At 32.9% G+C, this 22,488-nt stretch overlaps 1 protein-coding gene across 4 annotated transcripts in view; it reads right to left on the bottom strand.

The window, feature by feature from the left end:
* The window catches only part of NBEA (neurobeachin), a 627,505-nt gene that overhangs the window by 382,859 nt on the left and 222,158 nt on the right, over positions 1-22,488 (bottom strand). For 3 of the 4 annotated variants that reach the window (XM_030882520.2, XM_060287860.1, XM_060287861.1), the window contains exons 28-30: positions 20,446-20,614; positions 18,890-18,985; positions 6,559-6,997 (exon numbers count right to left, since the gene is read on the bottom strand). In XM_030882520.2, the coding sequence (XP_030738380.2) occupies positions 6,559-6,997; positions 18,890-18,985; positions 20,446-20,614 (704 nt within the window). The remainder of the gene's footprint in view (positions 1-6,558; positions 6,998-18,889; positions 18,986-20,445; positions 20,615-22,488) is intronic. The other variant, XM_060287862.1, reaches the window with a different exon arrangement.

Below are 22,488 nucleotides of genomic sequence, written 5' to 3'. Positions count from 1 at the left end.
CAGAAAACTATTCTATCTAATTCACTTCAACAAAATGTTTCACTGAGTGATTAATTATATGTTTTGTAATACATTGAGTGTATTACAAAATACATGTAAGTGTAAAATTTTCCATCATTGAATTCATTCTATCTCAAAGCCATAGTTTTGGGGTGTGATCTTAAGATTTGCTCATTCATTTAACTCTGACGTGTGAGGGACTGTTCTGAGTTCTGAGATATAGCAATGTATAGAACAGACAAAATCTCTGCCCTCATGGAATTTACATTTCAATAGGGAGAGACAGAAAATAAAATAACATAAATGATTAAATATAGTATACCAAGTGGTAAGTGTTGTGAGAAAAATAAGCATAGACAGGAATAACGAGTATTATTGGAAGGGTGGCTAAGAGAAGACATATTCAAAAGGTGGTATTTGAGGAAACACTGACAGGGTGAATGAACAAGCCAGGAGGGTATCTAGGGAAGAGTGTCATGGGATAGCAAACAGGAAGAAGGCTAGTGTGACTTGAGAAGATTGAGTGATATGCAGAGATATAAGAGATGAGATTAAAGAAGTAACAGGGCCTCAGATCATAGGTCCTTATAGTCCACTGTAAAGATGCTGTCTTTTCCTCAGAGTGGGATCAGCAGCCATTAAAAGCTTAGGAATAGGGGAGCAATATAACATTAGGTTGTAACAGGATCACGCTGGCTGCTATGTTAAGGATAGACAAGGGGGAAAAGGCAAATGGCGGGGAGACTGGTTAGGAGAATACTACAATAATCTAAGTAAGAAATGCGAGTAGTTTGGATCAGAATTGCAAACTGAAACTGGTGAACAATGGGTCAAATTTTGACTATATTAAGAAGGCAGAACAAACACGACTTGCAGAAGACTGGATGTGGGTATGAGAGAAAAGTCAAAGATTACGTAAAGATTTCTGCCTTAAGCAACTGGAAGGGCAGAACTGCCATTAACTAAGATAGGGACTGCTATGGTTGGAACAGTTTTTTTTTGTTGTTGTTGTTTTTTTATAACTGTTATTAATCATCCAAGTAGTAATGTTGAATAAGCAATCAGATAGATGAGTCTTCAGTTTAGGAGACAGGTTTGGGCTGAGACATAAAATTGGTAGTAATCAGACTATATGTTATTTAATGCCAGGAACATGGATGAAATCACCAAAGAAGTCAATGCAAATAGATGGAAGAAGTGGTCCAAAGACAGAGTCTTGGGAATCTCCATTAACTAGTTATGTGAGTTTTGTAAAAAGGATACTATTTGATCTGTACACCTCAAGAACTGTCCTAAGTGTAAAGCGAGATACTGAAGATAAGAAATGGCTTTTAAATAGTGACTTATTAAGACAAGTGAGTTTTATATCTCACTCATGGATCCTATAATAATTCCTTTCTTCTTTCCACTTGCTCCCTCTCTTCTGTAACACTTACTGAGCACTGAAAGGTTAAGGGAATACAACTACACTGACAAGTTAGGGGATACCAAGACAAGTAAGACATAACCCGTGTCAGAGATACTTGAAGAAAATACAAGAGACAAATAAATCAACTGCAATGTATTTCAATAACAACTCTGATTAGAGTTATGCACAAGAACTTTCAGAAACATAAAGGATGAGCTTTATCAGGGAAGAGTAAGCTGAATTGAAAAGGACCAATGGGAATCAGCCAAGAAGAGGAAAGTTCAATATTAGAAACTTCATGAGGCGAAGAGATATGAAAAATCATAAAAGATTGAAGGACTGCAAATAGATTCTTACGGCTGGTGAAAGATGAGGACTTTATATTCCAAACTAAGAAGTTCATCCTTTACTGTGTAATAAGAAATGGTTTCAAAATCTTCATCAGTATTGCATTTAAGAAAAACATCTCTGACATAAATGTGGAAGATGCATTTGGTGGGGGAACACCTGGAAACAGGTGATAGCTTTGAAACTGGGCATGTCAAATCTTTTCTGGATTTCAGGTCTTTTAACCAAGTTCATAACTATCGGCCACTTTTTGAGACAAACTGTAAGGCCATCTCATTTATTCTAGGAATTTGGAACTTTATGGGACTTTTTGGAAATAATGCATTATTCTATATGTTGGGAAACTGAGTCCCAGAGAACCAAAGAGAATAGATAAGGGTCACACAACTAATTACAGAGACCCATTACTGATAGCCATTTCTTCTAATTTCTAGATTATTACTCTTTATCTAACAAGGCTTACTGTTGTTAAACATTTATCTTGAAAGAAAAAATTGAAACTATGAAGAAAAAAAATTTACTTCTGCTTTTAAGCTGACATTACAATTTACTGCAGCTCATTAGAAATCACAAGTTTATTTATGATGTTTTCATGATTTATTCATTGCTATCTTGTAAAGTATTTAGAATACCCGTAGAGAAAGAGGATGTATGAAAAATAACTGAGTGTTTCATTAGTCCACCCTTTAAAGAGAGATGCTTTTTTCAGCTCACTGAACTGTCTGTGGAAATGCCAGGAGAGAAAAAGGCAACAACATTGGGGAAATTAGGATACAACCATGCTGGGTCAAAACTGCATCTTCTGGCAACTGGCCTTAAAATACTATACCCAGGGTACTTGGAGCATAATACAAGCTGGGATTTCAGTGGCTAGGTATCATAGAAACTTTCAATTGTAAAGGCTGGCAGAGTTTTAATCAATGTAGCTTACATTTACTTGCTCATCCTTTAAGTGATATAATCAAAACACTTTTTAAAAAAAATTAGAAAACTGTAAGAACAGAAATTGAAGTACTCAGCAGTAATTGTAAGTTTTCATATTCTGACTTAATTCTAAGCTTAAAGAAATCAATGTAGGAGGATTCCATCATCTCTACTAAACATTTCTTTTTTATTTATCCTAAATTGTCATCCTTAGCACTAATATTTAAAACATTAATGTTAAAAAACTAGAGAGAGAATACCTAGACTAAGCTTATAGTTTAGGTTCAGTAATATGAAGGCTATATATATTGTTTTTTAGTCCCATAATATTTACAAAATATTTTTTATTTCAGAGATTTTCTTTTTCAGAGAATGAAACACTTGGAAGCAAGGATATTAAAAGTTTGAGGGGAAAAAATACAAACTAATTTGCCCGAACATATCAAACCCAGTAACTGAAACACAAGCAGGTATGTGAAATCAAAAAGGATGAAATATAAATCATAAGATCATTGTATACTAGCCAGAGAAGCAACACAATTACTAGCTTTTTGTGATATCCCAGACTTAAGATAATTTTCTGAAATATAACGACAGTTAAAATGTATGGAGAAGCATATTGTCCTCTGCCTTTTTTTATTGTCTTTTGTCCAAACTAAGGGGGCGTCTCAGGAATCCCTGGAGAATTAAGACTGAGCTAAATCACAGATATATACAAAATTCTCAAAAGATTAAAAGCATTTGGATATACAGGGTTAAATTTTAGTTTACAGGATATGGTAAAGCTTAATTGGTGGTTTTAGAGAAAAGCATTCCCTCAATCTAAAAGTTACAGAGTTACTGATGCCTGAAAAAAATACAGCTCAGCGAGGCTATTTTATAAACCATAGATCTACACAGAAATCTACCACAAGAGACAGTACTGTTGGGGAACTCTGCAACTAGATTTATAAGTTCTATTATGAGATTATTAAACTCTTCTCTTAGAAATAAAACCACGATAAATATTCCTCTTCGCTTCATAGTAACAAAACAGTAGAAAAACTCTTGTAGTTTCATAATCATATTTCCTCTACACATACAGTGTGTTCCATCTATAGAATGACAGTAGCGGATGTCTAGGATTTTCAGTGCTTTACAATGCATAAATATACATTTGTTAGGGCCACTCATTGTAATCAAAGACATACACTTAAATCTGCATAGATGATGACTGGAGGAAATGAAAGAAAAAGAATCAGCATTTCCCATATATATAGATAAAATTTATATAATATTTCATAATACAACCTGATGAAAGATTTAATACTAAAAGAAAAAGGTTTATTTTAGTTAAGTCTAAATGTTTCTAAAATTTGATGTTGCAATTTACCGAATGAAAACGATATTACAAACTTCAAAACACTGAAATTCATCAATGTGCCATCCTAAGTGAGGAGAAACTCCACATGTAAAACGTAAGTTAACATAACTCAATTAACATCAGTTGTTTTAGGAAGTTATTCCCAAACTTACAATCTAGAATAAGTATAAAGAATACATTGTTAGCACGTTTTCAATAGAACAAATAAACTATTGGCTAACAAAAGGAAAATCCTAGGTGATTTCCACTGCGATTGTACAATATTATTATGTATGATTTAGTTACAAAGAAATGAGCGGCTGAGTTTACAGCTATTTTTCAACTAAAGATATAAACGAAAAATACATTATTGGTAGAGTAAGACCCATGCTAATTCTGTGTTTGAAACTGTAAGTATTCAAGACTTGCCTCTAAAGCCTGTCTTCTTGGATCCTATTTTCAAGGAATTCAATCTGATGTTAAAAGACATGTCATAACTTGAATTTCAGACTTTAGTGCTTCAGAAATATGTTTATATACTTCATAATGTAATTATAGCTACCTTAAGACAGATAAGGCAAATGGTAGCAATATATTGGAAATATAATTGAAAAATGCAGTTGTCCAGAAGCACTTGTGGGGATGATGTCTCAGAAAAGCTGCTCAAAGCTCCAGAGTTTGAAGTTAAATTTTTGATGTTGTCACTCTCAATCTATTGAATGGCTGACAGACAATCAAACCCGTCTGGCTGGCTGGCAGCTCATTTTCCTGGCAGGTGGCAAACAATTAGACACACCAATTTGTGCCTCCTGATGACATTAAAGCATGAAACTAAGTTGTATGCAGGGCCTAGTGATTTGTGTGAAAGCATTTCAAAAATAATACTCTTTGCCGTGGCAACTCATTTCAGACTGCCACCTCCCATTATGGCTTTGAGCACTGAAGACGACAGACTTGAGTTACGTGCAGTGCAAGGCCGCTTCTGTTCAATCCGTCATCAGCGCCCCCTGAGACCTCAATCCCCTCCTTTCATCAATATCACCTCATCATTTACATTTGATAGTACTTGAGCTACTGCATATATTAACTACACTGGAGACCCTTCTCCTAAAAAGAATTGAAATATGCTTTGTGCTCCTCGATTTCATTTCTGCTTATGCAATTTAGAAGAATGATTCCACTCTCATTGCATTTTGCACAAATGCTACCAGGAACAAGTGGAAAGTTCTATTTTTTGTAAAGCAATATCCTCAAAAGTATAATAAATTTTGAGTAGCTAAGAATATCGGCACTCAGATGACTGCTTCATTAAGTTTTAATGAAAAAAAAACTGTTCTAACGATAATCCAAATTAGAACAGAAATATTTTACTTAATGTTTATTTCACTGGATTCTCTTATGCATATTACAATGATTCTCTGTATCTACTGTTTTATATTTTAACAAAATTTAGGTAGAGAACTTAAAAATTAAATGGAACATAAAATTTATGACCCCAAGTTAAATTATTATACCATTTATTTATAGATAAAGATTTATAGATATATACAAATACTTACATGCTTATGCTTATATAAACTCATAAACACACATACACATATATCCTGGGAACACAAACCAAATATGAATTGGCATAAGGAACATCCAAGGAACTATATGAATGAACCTCCAAACTATTAAAAAAAAGAAACAATTTCCTACCTTTTATACCCCTCCTTTTTTTAGTTTTTAAAAAACTTCTGACACTTAACACATTTTATCTTATAGACAACTATCTGCAAACATTTTATCTCCTTTTACTACTTTAAGTTCATAGAAAACAAACCTGATTCTCTCTCTTTATATTTGACATGATGACTAATGCCATTCATATTTTCACAATAAATTTTCAAGAAATATCTGTAGGATGCTGGTTGAAATGCTTATAGGCAAATTTTAAATCATATTTATGTATGAAAAAGATAATTCATCCTAACTGAAAATGGCTTTACTGTCACACCTCAACCCCTAAACTCTAAAAAAATTACTGTCTCTAATTGGGACAAAGCAGTTTGGCTATTTTAGAGAAAACATTATGGAATATATATTACATTTTGACTATATATTTATTTTGACATTTAAGAAACATTTGACTTCCTAACTTGATCTTTTCTCCCTAAAACAAAAAACAATTACTTTCCAGTTTCCTCACATATATGTATATATACATGTATATAATATATAAAACATATATATATATACAAAATGACTTCTCCAATCTACTGTAGTCACTTGATGATAGATTATAATCAGAATCTGTGTTTCCATATTTCCAATTCAATGTGCTATCGCCATTTCATATGAAACCCCCTTTTTTGAAACATATTAAAATGCCTATGAGATCAATCCAGTTGGCCTGTCACTTTGATAGTCTTTGTAGTAAGAATCTACAGTAAAAAATACAATGTTTTCAAGACCCTCCTAATATTTTTAAATTAACAGACTCTAATTTTCCTTCTATGCATAGAGCACTGTAAATAATAAGTTCAGTACCTACCTGTCAAAGGAATGAAACTGCATAGGAAGAATAGCTTGCGCTTCTCTCTTCAGTGCTGGATCTGGGTATGGGATAGGTTCAGGGCCACATTCTGCAATTTCAACTGGGGCGGCCACAAGACTTTTCAATATTTCCTTGACATTGATGCCTTTGGTTTGACTAATGCTAGATATAGATGGCGCAGGCTTCAACATTTCACTGGGGTTCTCAGTTAGGCTTTCCTGTGACTTTTTCACTTCGGATGACAAAGTAGATAACAGTTCACTCATGGCATCAGGGCCTGTGCTAGTCTCTAATTCTGCCCCATTCAGGATGCTAGCCACTTGCTCCTCTCCGATTCCTGAATCAGTATGAGGAATGGAACTTTCTAGATGAATATCTTCACCAGGGGCTGGTGTTTCTTTTTCCTTTACCGTGTCTGGAAATGCAGCAGGTGTTTCTGTAATGAAAGAAACTGATTTAAACAAAAAGCTTCATGAGGAAAACCCAGTATTATTAATAAAATATACTCACATATTAGAATAAGCAAAAGAAAACCTGTAAGAAACAAAAAATCTGCTAAATGGATGTGCGTAACAACACAACTTGATTAAAATACATCAGCCACATACACCTGTCATTTTGTTTGGCAAGCATCAACAGAACCCTGTTTCATTTATAAAACATCTGGCATTTCAAAATTGATATATAAGCATGGAGAAATAGTTCCTACCACAATTGCTTATAGCAGCTTGTAAATAATTATTATATAAAGCTCCCCTTTTATACTTCTATTGTTAGCTACCAATCATGCAAGATAAATTATTATACTTCTCTAATATCTCCTTAAAAATATTAAGTTACTTTTATATCTTTTTTGGTATTTCAGTAACCAATAATGAAATGCCTGATTGAAATATTTAAACTAGTTAAAGATATATTTTAAATTACACACAATACATAAAATTCTAAAGAGTTAATTGCAAAAAGCATGTCAAATGATTAGTTCACAAGGATAAATGCTTTGATAATAGAATAGTAAGCCTCACAAATTTAACCTATATGTGTCTTTAAGAACAATTATTTTGGAATGATCATTCTTTGTGAATAAATATAAATTTCAATTTGTGAAAATTGAATCACAAATATGTATGAAAATGTATATAATATTACTAACTAAAATAGATAAAAAGAAAACCATCTTTAAAATGTTAAATTCCTATCAAATCTCATTATACAAAGGTCATTATAATAAAGTTTTTCATATGTTACCAAATTCTAAATGATGACCTTGAAAAATTTAATCTAAGTACAATGGGAATAATAGCTTTTAACTTAATAAAGTCATGTTGAAGAAGAAAATAAGATACACACTTATTTACTTGCAGTTCCTGCATGAAGTAGATACTTAGTAAATGGCAGCTATTTGTATTACTTTACTAACTAATAGTTATTCTTTGTAATACAAGAAGGGAAAACTAAATTATGTCTATGATCTCTTTGAAATTAACATCTGTAAGTTCTATAAAACTGCCCTTAGCTTTGTTTGTTTATTTATTTATTCATTCATTCATTCTTGGCTTGTTGGGTCTTCGTTGTGGTGCGTGGGCTTCTCATTGCAGTGGCTTCTCTTGTTGCGGAGCACGGGCTCTAGGCGCGCAGGCTTCAGTAGTTGTGGCACGTGGGCTCAGTAGTTGTGGCTCGCAGGCTTAGTTGCTCCACGGCATGTGGGATCCTCCCAGACCAGGGATCAAACCCATCTTCCCTGCACTGGCAGACAGATTCTTAACCACTGCACCACCAGGGAAGTACCGAAACTGCCCTTAGGTGTTTTTGTTGTTGTTTATTTCTTTGTTTCTTTGATTTGAAAGGTTATTAGAACAAGAAACTAAAGATATACATCTCTCACAAGTCCGTGTCATGTGGCAGTTTTCCTCATATTTATTAAATAGGTTTTAGTTTTGCTTGTTTGGGCAAGGATGTTAGAATTGAAAGAACAAAAGATTACTCCGTAGAACATGATAATAATATTCAAACACTAGATGAACAACATGAAAAATAGGTTTTTCTTAGTTGTTCTTAAGGCTAAAACTTAAAATAACTATATAAAGTTTTTTTGAGAAGACAGAAAATTTCGGTGATATTACTGGCAAAACACTAGAGAAGGAAAAAGGTTAAGAGGTAAAGATAACAATTTGGCATTTTTTAAATAAAACCTTGTGAGAGCAGATTAAGACAAATCAGAATAATAGCATTAGGAATAAGATAGAAGAGAAAGAATCAAGATGTTTCTGAAATATCTAGCTTAAAGAAGAAAAAAGAACGGTGATATGTCACTAACTGAAGAAGAAAGCAAAAAAGAAGCAAGTTTGTTCAGGAAAATAATGAATTAATTGAGCATGCAGAATCTCTGGGACATTTATATCTGTAAGCCAAGGAAACTATGGCCATATATTTAGGGAACATTCAAACAGAGGTGATAATCAAATTTTGGAAATTGATTAAATTACCTAGGAATATAGGATGGGAAGATGGCTGAGCCAGTTATTTCCACTCTTAGAGATACTACTGAGTTTACTTCATGCATGTTTAATCTACAGATTACATAATCTTGGAGAGAAAACAATTACAGCAGAAAAATCAGGAGAGAATTAAACAGCGGTAGTGACATTTCTATGGCAACAGGACAGAGAATGTAAACACAGAAACAAAATAAGAACTCTAACATCAACAAAACATCACAGTGGAATAGTTACTAGCATGGGCTAACTTTTCTTAAAGAGTTTAATAGTCAAAAGGCATAAAGTCAAGTCTAGCACTTAGTCTAAATTTAGCTAATTTATAGATCTTGTCTACAGGCTTGGCTTTACCCTAACATGATGTCTCAGAATCTTTATTTATGATGTGTTTTACATTAAGAGCTACACAAAAATGTAAACTTTTCAAGTTGTATTGGTCTGAAATATAAGCATTTTGCTAGCAAACAAAATATCTAAGAAAATAAAATCTTTGGTTTGTGTCCACAAGGTGTCATATAAAAAGATTTTTTCTACCAACTATACAATTTTTGCTTTTCTATTCAACTGACTCTCTCAGTAGACAATTAAAATCTATAACTCAGTAGCTAGATACATGGAACTTCAACATAAATTTTGATCTCTTGATTATAAAACACAATTAAGTTTATTAAATTTGAATATTAAAATATTTTCAAATGCCTCATCAAAATATTTATACAGTAATAAAAATCTTAATTTTTTTACTGTGAATGATAAAAGAATTATTTCAAAAGAGCAGTAATTTTGATATTTCAATAAGAATTCTATTCAAATACATAAGTTTTGTAAAGTTTATGATCTTATTCACCTAGAAATAAAAATAAACACCAATGAAAAATTTTATAACAGTAATTGCAAATAGAAAACAGGTCAATACTCAAAAAACCTACCTTAATTTCCCATTATGCATTTATAGAACACACTCTCAGATGATAGCACAAACTTCAGCTTAGATGAATTACATGTTTCCAGAACGCTTCTTTGTAACACTAAAGTACTTTGAGGATTTAACCCAAGTGACTTCAACAGAAGCTAAGCATGAGCAGCATAGAAAGTATAAATGATTGCACCTGTGCAGGTTATATTACTGACAGGAGACTTCCAACTTTTCAGTAGTTCTCCACAGTTTCTGTAGCAATAGGCCATGTCAGCATACAAAGGAGAAATATTACTAGCCTGAGTGATCTTAACCTTGTCAGAACAGGCAATTGGGTGCCAGATGCCTCTTTTTCTTACTGTTTTTCATTGAACCTAATGAGTTCATCTAATGCATGTTCGGAAAAATATGGGGTTAAGTTCAACAAATGACATGATTTCTACATGGTGACCTCATTTAACACATTCCTTCTGCCAAAAATCTTGTTTTATGATAATTTATGAAGTGTTTCAATATTTCTTACCTATTAAATTACTCAAATTGCTATTTTCCAAACTACATTAATAAGGAATAACATGAAAGGAACATATAGCTTCTTGTTAGTATAGCACTAAAAATTACATCAAGATTACTTATTTGCTTTTCAAATAGTAATACTAAGCAAACTATTCACATTAGAGTAATTTAAAATAAACATAAAGATCTGTATATAACTTGTATATCTTGTTTATATTAAATGCAAATTAGTTAAATTGCATAAAAATTAACCAAAACTCCAAAGACAAAAGAAAATTACAGATCCCAACCACTCTATCGGCTATTCTCTCTACTTATCTTCAATTTCTACCTCTCATCCCTAGCTCTGGTCCCTTTATCTGCAGATCAGTATCTCCCACCCTAAAAGAACAACCTCTTACTCCCACCTCCCTTCAGGTACTTTGGGTATTTCTCCTTCCTTTCTGAAAAGGATATGTCATAAGAAAGATAATGGGAATGTGGTCAAATTGATAAAGGTTTCAATTCTGGCTCCACAACTTACTAGTTTTCCATGTTATCTTGAACAAGTTAGTTACGCTTTGAAAGCTGCAAGGACCGCACTTGAAAAATATAGATCTTATGTGTGCTATGAGGATTAAGAAATGTATCAGGCTGTAATGTACTTGCTTGATTTAGCTTCCCAAAGGCTTAGAAGATTTCCACAGACATCTCAAAATTAATACATCTAAAAATGGAAGTCTTGGTCATTCTCTTCAAATAATCTACCTCCGTTCTTTCTTGCTTTGACAAATGATTACTTATCATCTTGGTACTTCAGACCAGACAGCTAGGTATTATCTTTGAAAACTTCTTATACCCTCATGCCCCAGATCCAATCTTTTACCATATCCTGTCAATTTTACTTCCAAAGTATGTCTAATTTATCTTCCTGTTTAATCTCTACTGCCGCTACACCTTAGTCCTAAGCAATAGCAGTTCTTACCTAGAAAGCAATAGTCTCTGATGATTTATTCAGTTACCCTCAATGCCCCTCTAAATCTATTCCCTCATTGTACTCAGAATACTCTTATAAAATTATAAACCAGAATACTCTTGTAAAATTGTATGATACTTGTAGCAGGCAGAATTATGCCCCTCTCTCCCAACGACGTCCACGTCCTAATCTCCATAACCTGTGAATATTACCTTACATGGCAAAAAGGACATTAAATGGAAGGGCTTGGAGAAGAGACTAGCCTGGATTATCCAGGTCAGCTCAATCAAACTTCAAAGCAGAAAACCTTTCCTAGCTGTGCTCAGAGGAAGATATGACTACAGAAGAATAGCCCGAAAGATGCACAGTTCTTGGTTTTAAAAATGGAGGAATAAGAAACAAAGCCATAAGCCAAGAATATGAGTGGCCTCTGGAAGCTGGAAAAGGCAAGGAAAATGGATTCTCCTCAAGAGCCTCCAAAAAGGCATGCAGCCTTGAGGATGTCTTGATTTTAGCCTGGTGAAATCCATGTAAGACTTCTGATCTATAGAACTATAAAATAATAAATTTGTGTTGTTTTAGGCCAGTAAGTCTGTGGTATTTTGTTATGGCAGCAATGGAACACTAATATAACACTCCTCTGCTTAGTTTAAAAAACAGATCCTTAGTATAGTTTACAAGCCCTACATGATTTGGTTCCTGCTTACCTGTCTAAATTTATGGAATGCTTCCCTTTCACTTGATTCTTATGTTCCACCCACATACGTTCCCAAAATATGCCAAGGAATTTCTCTGAATACGTGGCTACCTTTTCAGAAATGTGCTTCCACTATCCCCAGTCTTTTTCCCAAACTAACTGACTTCATTGTTTGGTTCAAAGCTTAAATATCATTTCTATAAGGCCTTTCCCAACCCCCAAATTAAATTGTTTCTTCTTTTGTACCTTCTCACAATAATCTGTAATTTTATTTCTTAGAATACAACATAGTTTGCAATTATATACTTAAGTGTGTGGTTTCTAAAAGTCTATCTTCCTCACTAGAATGTTAGCTTCATAAACATAGGGACTTTGTGATCACTATTATGTATCTCTAGTACCTAGTATGTAATAGGAAACCATTCATTTATTCAGCAATGAATGAATAATGAATGAATCATAAGGTAAGTTGGAAAAAAGATCAAATTAGAAGATGAAAGAAAAAAGAGAGGAGGGAGGCTTTTGTTGGTACCCTTACTAATACTGAAAACAGACATTTATTTTAAAGAGTCGAAGTTTAAAAAAAATATTTGTTAGGGAAAACTGAGCATGATTTTCAGTTATAAATAAGATAAAATATATAGGATATTTGACATCAGTATTCAATAAGAATTCTATAAATATTATACAAATGACAGTGTAGAGTACTCGTAAAATAAATTATAATGTACCCATATAATGAATTACGAGTCCATTAAAAATGACTCCAAAAGATAAAATAACAAATGTGCAAGCTGAAATCATAGTGTTTGATTATATGAATGTAGCAACTTATTTAATAAATGTTAGCTTTATTTCTAAGTATGCAATAAATAAAAATTGAGTGGTAAAAAAATTATTGGCATATCTTTCATTGTTCCCTTAATATATACTTCTAAGAGTAAAATTAGTAGAACAAGGATCACGGATATTTTTATTCTATGTAAAATGCACATTACTTATATTCTCACCCTTCAAAATTTTGCCCAATTTGAAAATTTTGGTACAGTTTTGTTTCAGTATAAATGTATTTGATTATGAGTAGATTTAAATAAATTTCCCTTATTTGTACCTACATTGCCTTTCTCTTATTAACTGTTCAGCTATTTTTTACATTTTTCCATTACTGTGATATATTCTTTTAATTGATCTGTAAGAGTTCTTTATTTATTAAGGATTAACTTTTATCACTAAATGTAAATTTTTTCCTGTTTGCATTTTTTCTTTTAATTTTGTTAACATTTTCAGACATGCAGATAAATAAAACTTATTTAGTCATATCTTTACAACTTGATGTTATGATTTAAAACATCTTTTCTTGTATTATATAAATTTTAATTTTCTTGAATTATGTTCAGTTTCCTTTTTCGCTTTAAATTTTAATACATGTGGAATTTATTTAGCCTGTTATATGGAATAAGGATATAAATTTATTTTTTTCAATTGGCTACCCCATTTGGTAATACCAATACCATTTGCCAAATAATACTTCCTCTTCCATTTGATTAGAAAAGTTATATTTATTATATATGAAATACTCATACAAATTCCTACCTATTTGTAGACTGTTTATGCCATATGTCTGTTCTCGTATAAGTGGCACAATATCTTAATTATTTTAATTCCTGTGAACATAATTCTTTTCCCTGACAATAAATTGCTAGAGGAAAACTAATACAACATATTTATTTGTAAGTTCACCTACATATTAACATTCTTCTTTTGAAACCTAATGTGGAAAATTAACACAAAGCTTCTACAGCTTCTAGGACAAGCTATGAATAAAAATTTATTTTCTCTGTTTTAAGTATGTTTATTAATGAAATACATTTTATGGCTACCATCAATATTCAGCTTTTTAAAAATTGTTTAGCTTTCTCAATAACTTACCCATTTACTTAACAAATATTTACTGTATGTACTTCCAAGTGTCATGCTAGATATTAGGAATTACCTTCTTCAAGCACACATTCTAATAGACAAACAAATAAATAAATTGTATAAGTGTAAGAAGGGAAATAAAGAGGATGCCATGATAAGAAAATAAGGTGGTTGTGGGGTGGAAGCTCCTTAGCTATAGTAGTCAGGGAAAGCCTCTGTGAGGAGGTGACCTTTAACCAGACACCTGAAGGATAAGTACTCTCAAATCATACAAAAAATAGGGAGAAGAGAGAGCCAAAAACTAGGAACAAAATACAAAGGTCACGAGGCAGGAAAGTGCTTGGCATGATTAAAGAACTAAAAGGTAGTTTCATTGGAGTGAGCAGATGCAAGAACCACATGAGATGAAGTTAGGAAGGTAGTGATATTTTACTCTAAATGTTATGAGAAATTTTTATGTCAAAAAGAGACATAATCTCATTTATATTTTAAAATAAACTGCGGCAAAACTATAAAAAATCAAATAAAGATCAGCAAGACAAGAGGCGAGGAAACCACTTTGGAGATGACTGTAGTAATCCAGATAAGTTAGAACTAGAGTAGTCTTGCCACTATAAGTTAAGACATTTTAACTGTTTTGAAAACCATAGGAATCCCTTAGAAATTTTTAGAAAGAAAAATTATTATATTTGTTATATTATAAAATATTTATTAAATGAATGTATTATATTAAATATAAATTACATTTCATTACTTTATTATTTTATGTAATAATGTTATTTTAAAACCTGTCATCAGTAACAGACTAAATCAGCAGTCCCCAACCATTTTTGGCACCAGGGACTGGTTTCGTGGAAGACAGTTTTTCCATGGAAGGTTGGTGGGGGGGGATGGTTCAGGTGGTAATATGAGCGATGGGGAGTGATGCGGAGCGATGGAGAGCGATGGGGAGTGGAGCTGCCGATGAAGCTTCACTCGCTCGCCTGCTGTCCACCTCACCTCCTGCTGTGTGGCCCAGTTCCTAACAGGTCACGGACCAGTACCGGTCTATGGCCCGGGAGTTGGGGGCCCCTGGACTAAATGACTAGAGACAAGAAGTCCAAGGAAGAAACTACGCAATACTCCAAGGGCTGAAGGACTATCAAAGATTAAGAAGAGAGAGGCCAAAGAGCTAGTTCAGAATTTTTTAAAAGGCTCAATAACGAGGCGAAAAAAGGCAGTAAAGTGTGAAGGAGTTGAAGAGTAGTCCAGATCAGTCTTCTCAAAACAGAAAATAAAAGCATAAAAGCTTGTATTATTTGACTCCATAGACATAAAATTAAATTTCAATGAATATAATCAGAACAAAGGTAAATTGGGAAAAAAAATACAAAAACTATCCATGTTGTTCACTGAAAGTGTGGGTATAGGTGATCAATCTAGACAAATGTTACTGTACTTGTAACTTTTTTCAGTACACATAAATAAACAAAAAGTTTTAAGCAAAGAGTGATTCCCCAAAAGAAATGCCTATATAAACATTTTGAACAAACACTGGGAATATAAATATTTAAAGTTTATAATGTGATGAACTTTTGCTTGTTAACTTATCTAATCCAAGTAGAACTGGTAATACTACTACTCATGGGAATAACATATAGCTAGCCTATTTTTGTTTTATTTTAATAACACGCAGAGTGGAGAAAGCCGAGTCACAGAGTTATGTTGATAGAATGAGAACTCAGAGAGCTCAGAACATGTATTCATTTTATACTTTTACCCAAAATGAAACTAGAAATGCTGTATCTTCGAAATATACCCTCAATGTTCATCAATACTCATTTCCAATAATTTATCCCATATAGTTATAATCAAACATAAATTATATTTCAATGAAAGAAATAGATTCCAGATCCATAAATTTTGTTTATACGTATCTCCTTTTAATGTAAAATAAAATACAAGACATTCTATCAAATACATAAAATGATAGGAGATAACTTCTCAAGATGAGCAAAATCAAGATCATTCTTAAGATAGAGATACTTCATTAATAACTATTATATAATAAATATTATTAAAATAATTTTTATTAAATTATGCAAAATATCATAGAAACTGTGTACTTCCAACATTCTAACTTTTATTTTTATTCTTTCATCTTTTCTCACACTAAAAATACATGATGCAATCCTTTCCTGCTTGCAAGTACTAAGTTCATTAAACACAGTTTATATGTCTGACAAAGAGGCCAGTTCTACTAATTTTTAAAGAGTGGAATGAAACTGGTTTCTTATCCTGTAAAAACACTAAGAATTGACTTTGTATTTCCAACATCATCAACAGAACTTTTCCTCTCAATAACCACTGCATGACAGCACGCAGTAACAGTTACTTACTATCACCTTGCATATTATCATATAATTAAAAGAATAGAGGGGCTTCCCTGGTGGCGCCGTGGTTAAGAGTTTGCCTGCCGATGCAAGGGAAACGGGTTTGTGCCCCGGTCCGGGAAGATCTCACATGCCGCGGAGCGGCTGGGCCCGTGAGCCATGGCCACTAAGTCTGCGCGTCCGGAGCCTGTGCTCCGCAACGGGAGAGGCCACAACAGTGAGAGGCCCACGTATCGCAAGAAAAAAAAAAGAATAGAAAATTTACCACATCGACCTTAAAGTAATTCAAAATTTTATTATACCACTAAGACCATTATGCAGTTCAGCTAAAATTGTTTCATAGTAAACTTTTCTTGATAAAGAAAGCAGTGCATAGATATTTTGATGCAGGCGGCTTAATCAGGTTAACTACTCCAGAGTATATTCTAGTCACTGCAGTTAACCTTTTGGAACACACTTCTACACAAAACAAATTCCAGACGACACTCCAATCTAATCTAATCTAATTTAGGCTAATCCTTCTTAGTTTATCCAACTCAGAGTTAGATGCCTTTGAAAGCAATAAAGCTGAAAAGAATTTTTCCTTTATTTCATCATTACGTCCAAAGTTTGCAGGTTTATGAAAAATATCTGTCCATTCATCAAGTTGTAATAAGAAATACTTTGCTGCTTTATTTGTTCTATAAGTTGTTCTTCCATATCATTAGCCAATGTATGAAGTACACTGAACGGTGGTATCATCTGGAGCTCAAGGCCCTCTCTAAAATTACTCCAGTTATTGGCAGAATTCAGTTCCTTGCCAGGAAGGGCTCTCAGCTCCTACAAGGTGGTCTCAGGTCTTTGTTGCATGGTTACCTCCATCTCAGCAATGAAAAACTTCCTTTATTTCAGATCCCTCTCACACTTTGAGGCTCTCTCATTTCCTCTTCCAAACCAGCCAGAGAAAACTCTCTGCCTTTACAGGGTTCATGTGATTAGGTCAGAGCTACCTGTATAATCACCTTTTCTTAAAAGCAACTGTGCTAAAAAGATGCGAATCAAGTATCAAAGGAGAAGAAGAAAAAAGACAAGACTGAAAGACCCACAAAGCAATGAACCAACCCTTGAGTAGTTACAATGGATTGAATAACGTTCCCTCCAAATTCATGTCCCCCCAAAACCTGTGAATATGACCTTATTTGGAAATAGGGTCTTTAAAGATATAATCAAGTGAAAATGAGGTCAAACTGGATTAGAGAGGGGCCCATGTCCAATATGACTGGTATTCTTACAAAAAGAAGGAAATCTGGACACAGGCACAGAGAGAAGATGGTCATGTGAAGATGGAGACAGAGATTGGAGTTGATGCTCACACAAGCCAAGGAAAGCTGAGGATTGCCAGCACCCACCATAAGCTAGGAAGAAACAAGGAAGGATCCTCCCGTAGAGCCCTCAGGGAGAGCATGGCCCTGCTGACACTTTGATTTGGACTTCTAGCCTCCAAAACTATGAGAGAATACATTTCTGTTTTAAGCCAAAAAAAAAAAAAAAAAAAAAGAAGAAGCAACTGTGCTAACATATATAACATAACCCTGTCACAATAGTAAAAATCTATCATATTCACTGTCCCAGGAATTATGCAGGGTGTGTACATGGGAAAATCCTGGGGGGGGGCATAGTTTGGCTCACCTTTGTTCTGCACAGACTAATCTCATGTTAATCTTACCCAGAGACATCATTTTGGCTATTTTATTTTTCATCTCTAAGACTACAAATTGGTTCTTTTACAAAAATCTTCCATTTTTCTTCACATTATGTTCACTTTTTCCTTTAAATTGAAAAACATCTTGAACATATTTATAATAGATGTTGGAATGCCCTTATCTGACGATTCTGCTATATCTATCCTTTCTGAATCTGTTTCTATTGACTGATTTTTTTCTTCTGCTTATGCATCACATTTTCTTGCTTCTTTGCACATTTAATGATTTTTTATTAGATGCTTAATGTTGAATTTTACATTGTTTGGTGAAGAATTTTTTTTTATTCCTTTAAGAAGAGTTGGAATTTTGTTCCGACAGAAAATTAAATAACTTATCAGTTTGATGCTTTCGAGGCTTGTTTTTCTCAACTTTTTTGTTGTCATTACATAGTAGCCTTCATTTTAGGGCTAATTTAGTCCCACTAATAAGACGTGACTCTTCTGCAATCTCCAGTGAATGCCACCACTGTGCATATTATTATACATATAATTAGGCAGCCTTAATTTGCAGATGATACTTAAAGAAATATAATGGAATATAAATATAAAAACTATATTTTGCTCTCAATAGCCAGGTATAAATACAACATATTATATCTTCTTGAAACCTGAGGTGTATGATTGTTTATAAACAATTAGATTATGGATGGTTATTGTATAACAATTTATGAAATTTAAGAATACCCAAACAGGTCAGGAGATGAGGTTAATATTACCTTTGTAAAATGAGTGGGCAAAGCTCTGCTCAGGAATTAACTTGGCAAGGAATCCATGGTTCAAACTTGGATGAGGGATAGATGGTATGACCACAACTGTGGAGAAAATTATGGAATCAAATTTGAGCCAGCATGTAACAACCTGCAACATGGTCCACTGAAGATCCAAGACAGTTCTGTATCACTACAACATGCATACATACTAGTAGTAAAGACCACATCTCTGGAGGAAGGAAAGAAATTATGTATTTAAGAGAAAGGAAATAATATACTCGTTAAGTAGTAATTTTAGCAACATACACAACATACAACAAACAGAAGAAAATCAGAACTGGAAGGTTCGCTAAAATATTGCTTGCTTTATACATATACGACTGTTATGCATGTATTAAAAATGAAGAAAGAGTTGATTAACATATAGAGTCTCAGGGTTTTAAATGGTCAAAAGACAAACTGCAATGGTAGGATAACATTTAATTTGAAGAATAAAGTTAAAAGTAAAAGTATACTACAAAGAAATATCATGTTTACGTACTAAAAATAAATACAGCATGCAACAGCAAAGATTTAGAGTTAAGTATAATCTGTATTTCCACAACAGTGATAAAAATAAATGAGATATGATATGAATATGGAAAACAAAATGCAGAGATTTGACCACTAATTTCTACTCACTTTTAAAAATATTCATTTAATTTGTATATCATATGCATTTATTTAGGAAAGATAATTTCTATTACAAATTAATCCAGTGGTACATGAAATAACCACTGGGTTACTAAGGTCACACTGCAAACAACAGAGAAACAACCTTGATGTAAACACCTGGCAAGAAATGCAATTGATAAAAGGCTCCTCATGATATTAAAATATTAGTTGCCAGAAAATGTGTTTATCATTTTCAAGCAGAGTAGATAAAGCTGACAATGCATGAACTCCTACAACATGAGCATCTTCTATAGATGAGAAAGACAACATGATCCAAAATGGTTCACTGATGTCTAGAAGTCTTTGATTTTAGTTGAAGCAACTTTGGTATAAAGTTTAGAATGTATGTTTGTTTATTATAAATCTCTGACAGAATATTTAGATACTGAAATAACTATACACAATGAATGAAAGAAAGAAAGAAAGAAAGAAAGAAAGAAGGAAAGAAAGAGGGATGCTATCTTTGATCTTGGGTATAAAGATTTACACTTTGGCTTATTGTTGATATTGAACTACTCTATAAGGACCTCCTACTTTCATATGTTTATAAAGTTTAAAATTATACATTTAAAATATATGAGTTATTTGCATATTAAACAGTAGTATAAATGATTTGTATTAATAAACAGAAAAATTAAAACCAAAACTCTCTGATAAAATGAGAATATAGGAAATATCATTCTACATTTTTGTGTAATTAAAGAATATTAAATCGGCATTTATATACCACCTACTTATAAATACTTGAGGTGATTATGAATAGAACCAGTTTAAATCTAGATGTAAAATGAAATAAAAAGGAGATAAATGATGATGAAAATTCAAATAATTAGACAAATATTAAGTACCTGTACTTGTTGGTGAATTTATTTCTTGTCTGATGTTTCTACCTGGCTGGCTTCCAGTTCTTGCAGTCTCTCGCTGGGGTTCTAAAATGTCACGATACTTGGAAACCATCAGAACCGAAATGAAGTAAACAACAGCTAGAGCTAAGAACTGTGCCTGCTTGCTATCATCCTGCATAAAATGAAAAGGCAGTGTTGACACTCAAAACTTTTAAAGTATAAGTTCTTAGAGTACAAGAAACTATTGTTGTTTCATCTTCTTTATGGAGGCAAAATATGACATTTAACTTTTACTAAAACTTGCTAAGTATACACTGCTATTTAATAAGTATCATCTAAGTATAGATAAAAAAACTCCATAAATATATCATCTGATTTACAGGTTGGAATGTAATTTCAAAAAATGAGAATGTTAAGATTTTGCTGAATATGCCACAAAATTTTATTCTTTGTCCTCTCCACTACTAGTATCTACTACTTCCATAACAGAGAATGCATATTTATAAGATATGCAGATAGCACAAGCTTGAAAAGAATAATTTAATATCTGAATAAAAAAAAGACAAGAGTTTCAAATATACTTTCAAGTAACTGAAAAAAAATTAACAGAATAAAATTACAATTGGAATACATATACAATTCTAACATACCACTACCTGAGCAGGAAACAATATGAGTAAACTAGGGGAGGTGTAAAAATGGGGGAGCATGAAGCCTGAATTGTTTACAAGTTCAATATGAGCTAAAAGTGTGATATGGCAGCTTAAGAAAAAGCTAACACAATGTCTGACACATAACAGATAAAAAGAAGTAACAGCACCACTATTCTCCTCTGGAAAAATGAGGTAATTTTTCCAGTGCAGAATTGGGAGCCAATATTTGAGGCTCCCAATTTCCAAAGCTCAATGACAAAATGAAATTTTTCCAGAGGAGAGCAGCAACGTGGTAAAAGGTCTGAAAAAGACTGACCAAGTTAGGATAAAGCGGTAATAGTTTTAAAAAAGCAGACTGCTGTCTAGTAGAGAAGATAACTTTAAAATAAGTATGCTTTGCAAAAATATAAAGAGCCATATAACCTTGAGAGCTCTATCCAAAAAGCCTAAATAATCATCATATAGGGAAAAATTGTTAATGGACAAATTTAAATGACCTCTAATACTATTTCCAGATTAGACTATATCCAAGTCATCATATATAGATGGTTATTAAGCCTTTTTTCTAAGCTAGGTTAAAAGTGATACTCAAGCCAAAACTGCAAGTAATTACCTTGGCCCATAGATAACATAGAAATAAGGAAAACAAACATGCATTAAAGTCTAGTAACGCCATAAACAGGCACTTTACATTACTACTTCATTTAGGTGCAATGTGAGCAAGATTCAAAATTCATGTGCATTTGTTAGAAAAAAAAGACAATGAGAAATATTTACTGATGATTTAATACTATGAAACAGAATTAGTACAGGTAACGCAGAAAATGACCAAACTCGATTAAATTTGTTCTGAAATATTATGAATTTAGTATTTCATACTCTGTGGGTAACAGACAGCTTTTACATATATAATTTTTCCTTAAAGACCTAATTTTTTATCTCATGTGGTTTTGAAATTAAGGCAACTAAAAATGACTATTGATTCATAAAAATTTCAAAAGTTAAGGAGAAATCTTACTATAATTTCTACAATTGACTATAAAATATAGCAATCGTAAAACACTTCCAAATTTTGGAGATTATTTAAAATGAAAATAAAAGTGTACCTTAGAATTTACGAAATATGGTGGTAAAAAAGAGAGTGCTTTGCAAAGATCTACCTTGGCATTCTGACTCGACCTCACACTAGCTGTGTGATCTTAATGTTTTTGAGTCTTAGCTTTCTCTTAACCTTTTACTGAAAGCTGAGGTAATATATACTAAGTGTCTGATACACAGTATAAACTCAATGAACACAAATTATGTTACCTCCCTGATGTTTGGAAGGTACACCTGGGAACACTAATTCCCTTCCTTCAGGAAGAAAGCTAATAAGCACCACTGTTGGGTTATC

Source organism: Globicephala melas, chromosome 18 (genome assembly GCF_963455315.2).
Source record: "Globicephala melas chromosome 18, mGloMel1.2, whole genome shotgun sequence".
Classification (NCBI taxonomy): Eukaryota; Metazoa; Chordata; class Mammalia; order Artiodactyla; family Delphinidae; genus Globicephala; species Globicephala melas.
Note: the sequence above shows the minus strand (reverse complement) of the source record. Positions and strands in the feature narration are given on the sequence as shown.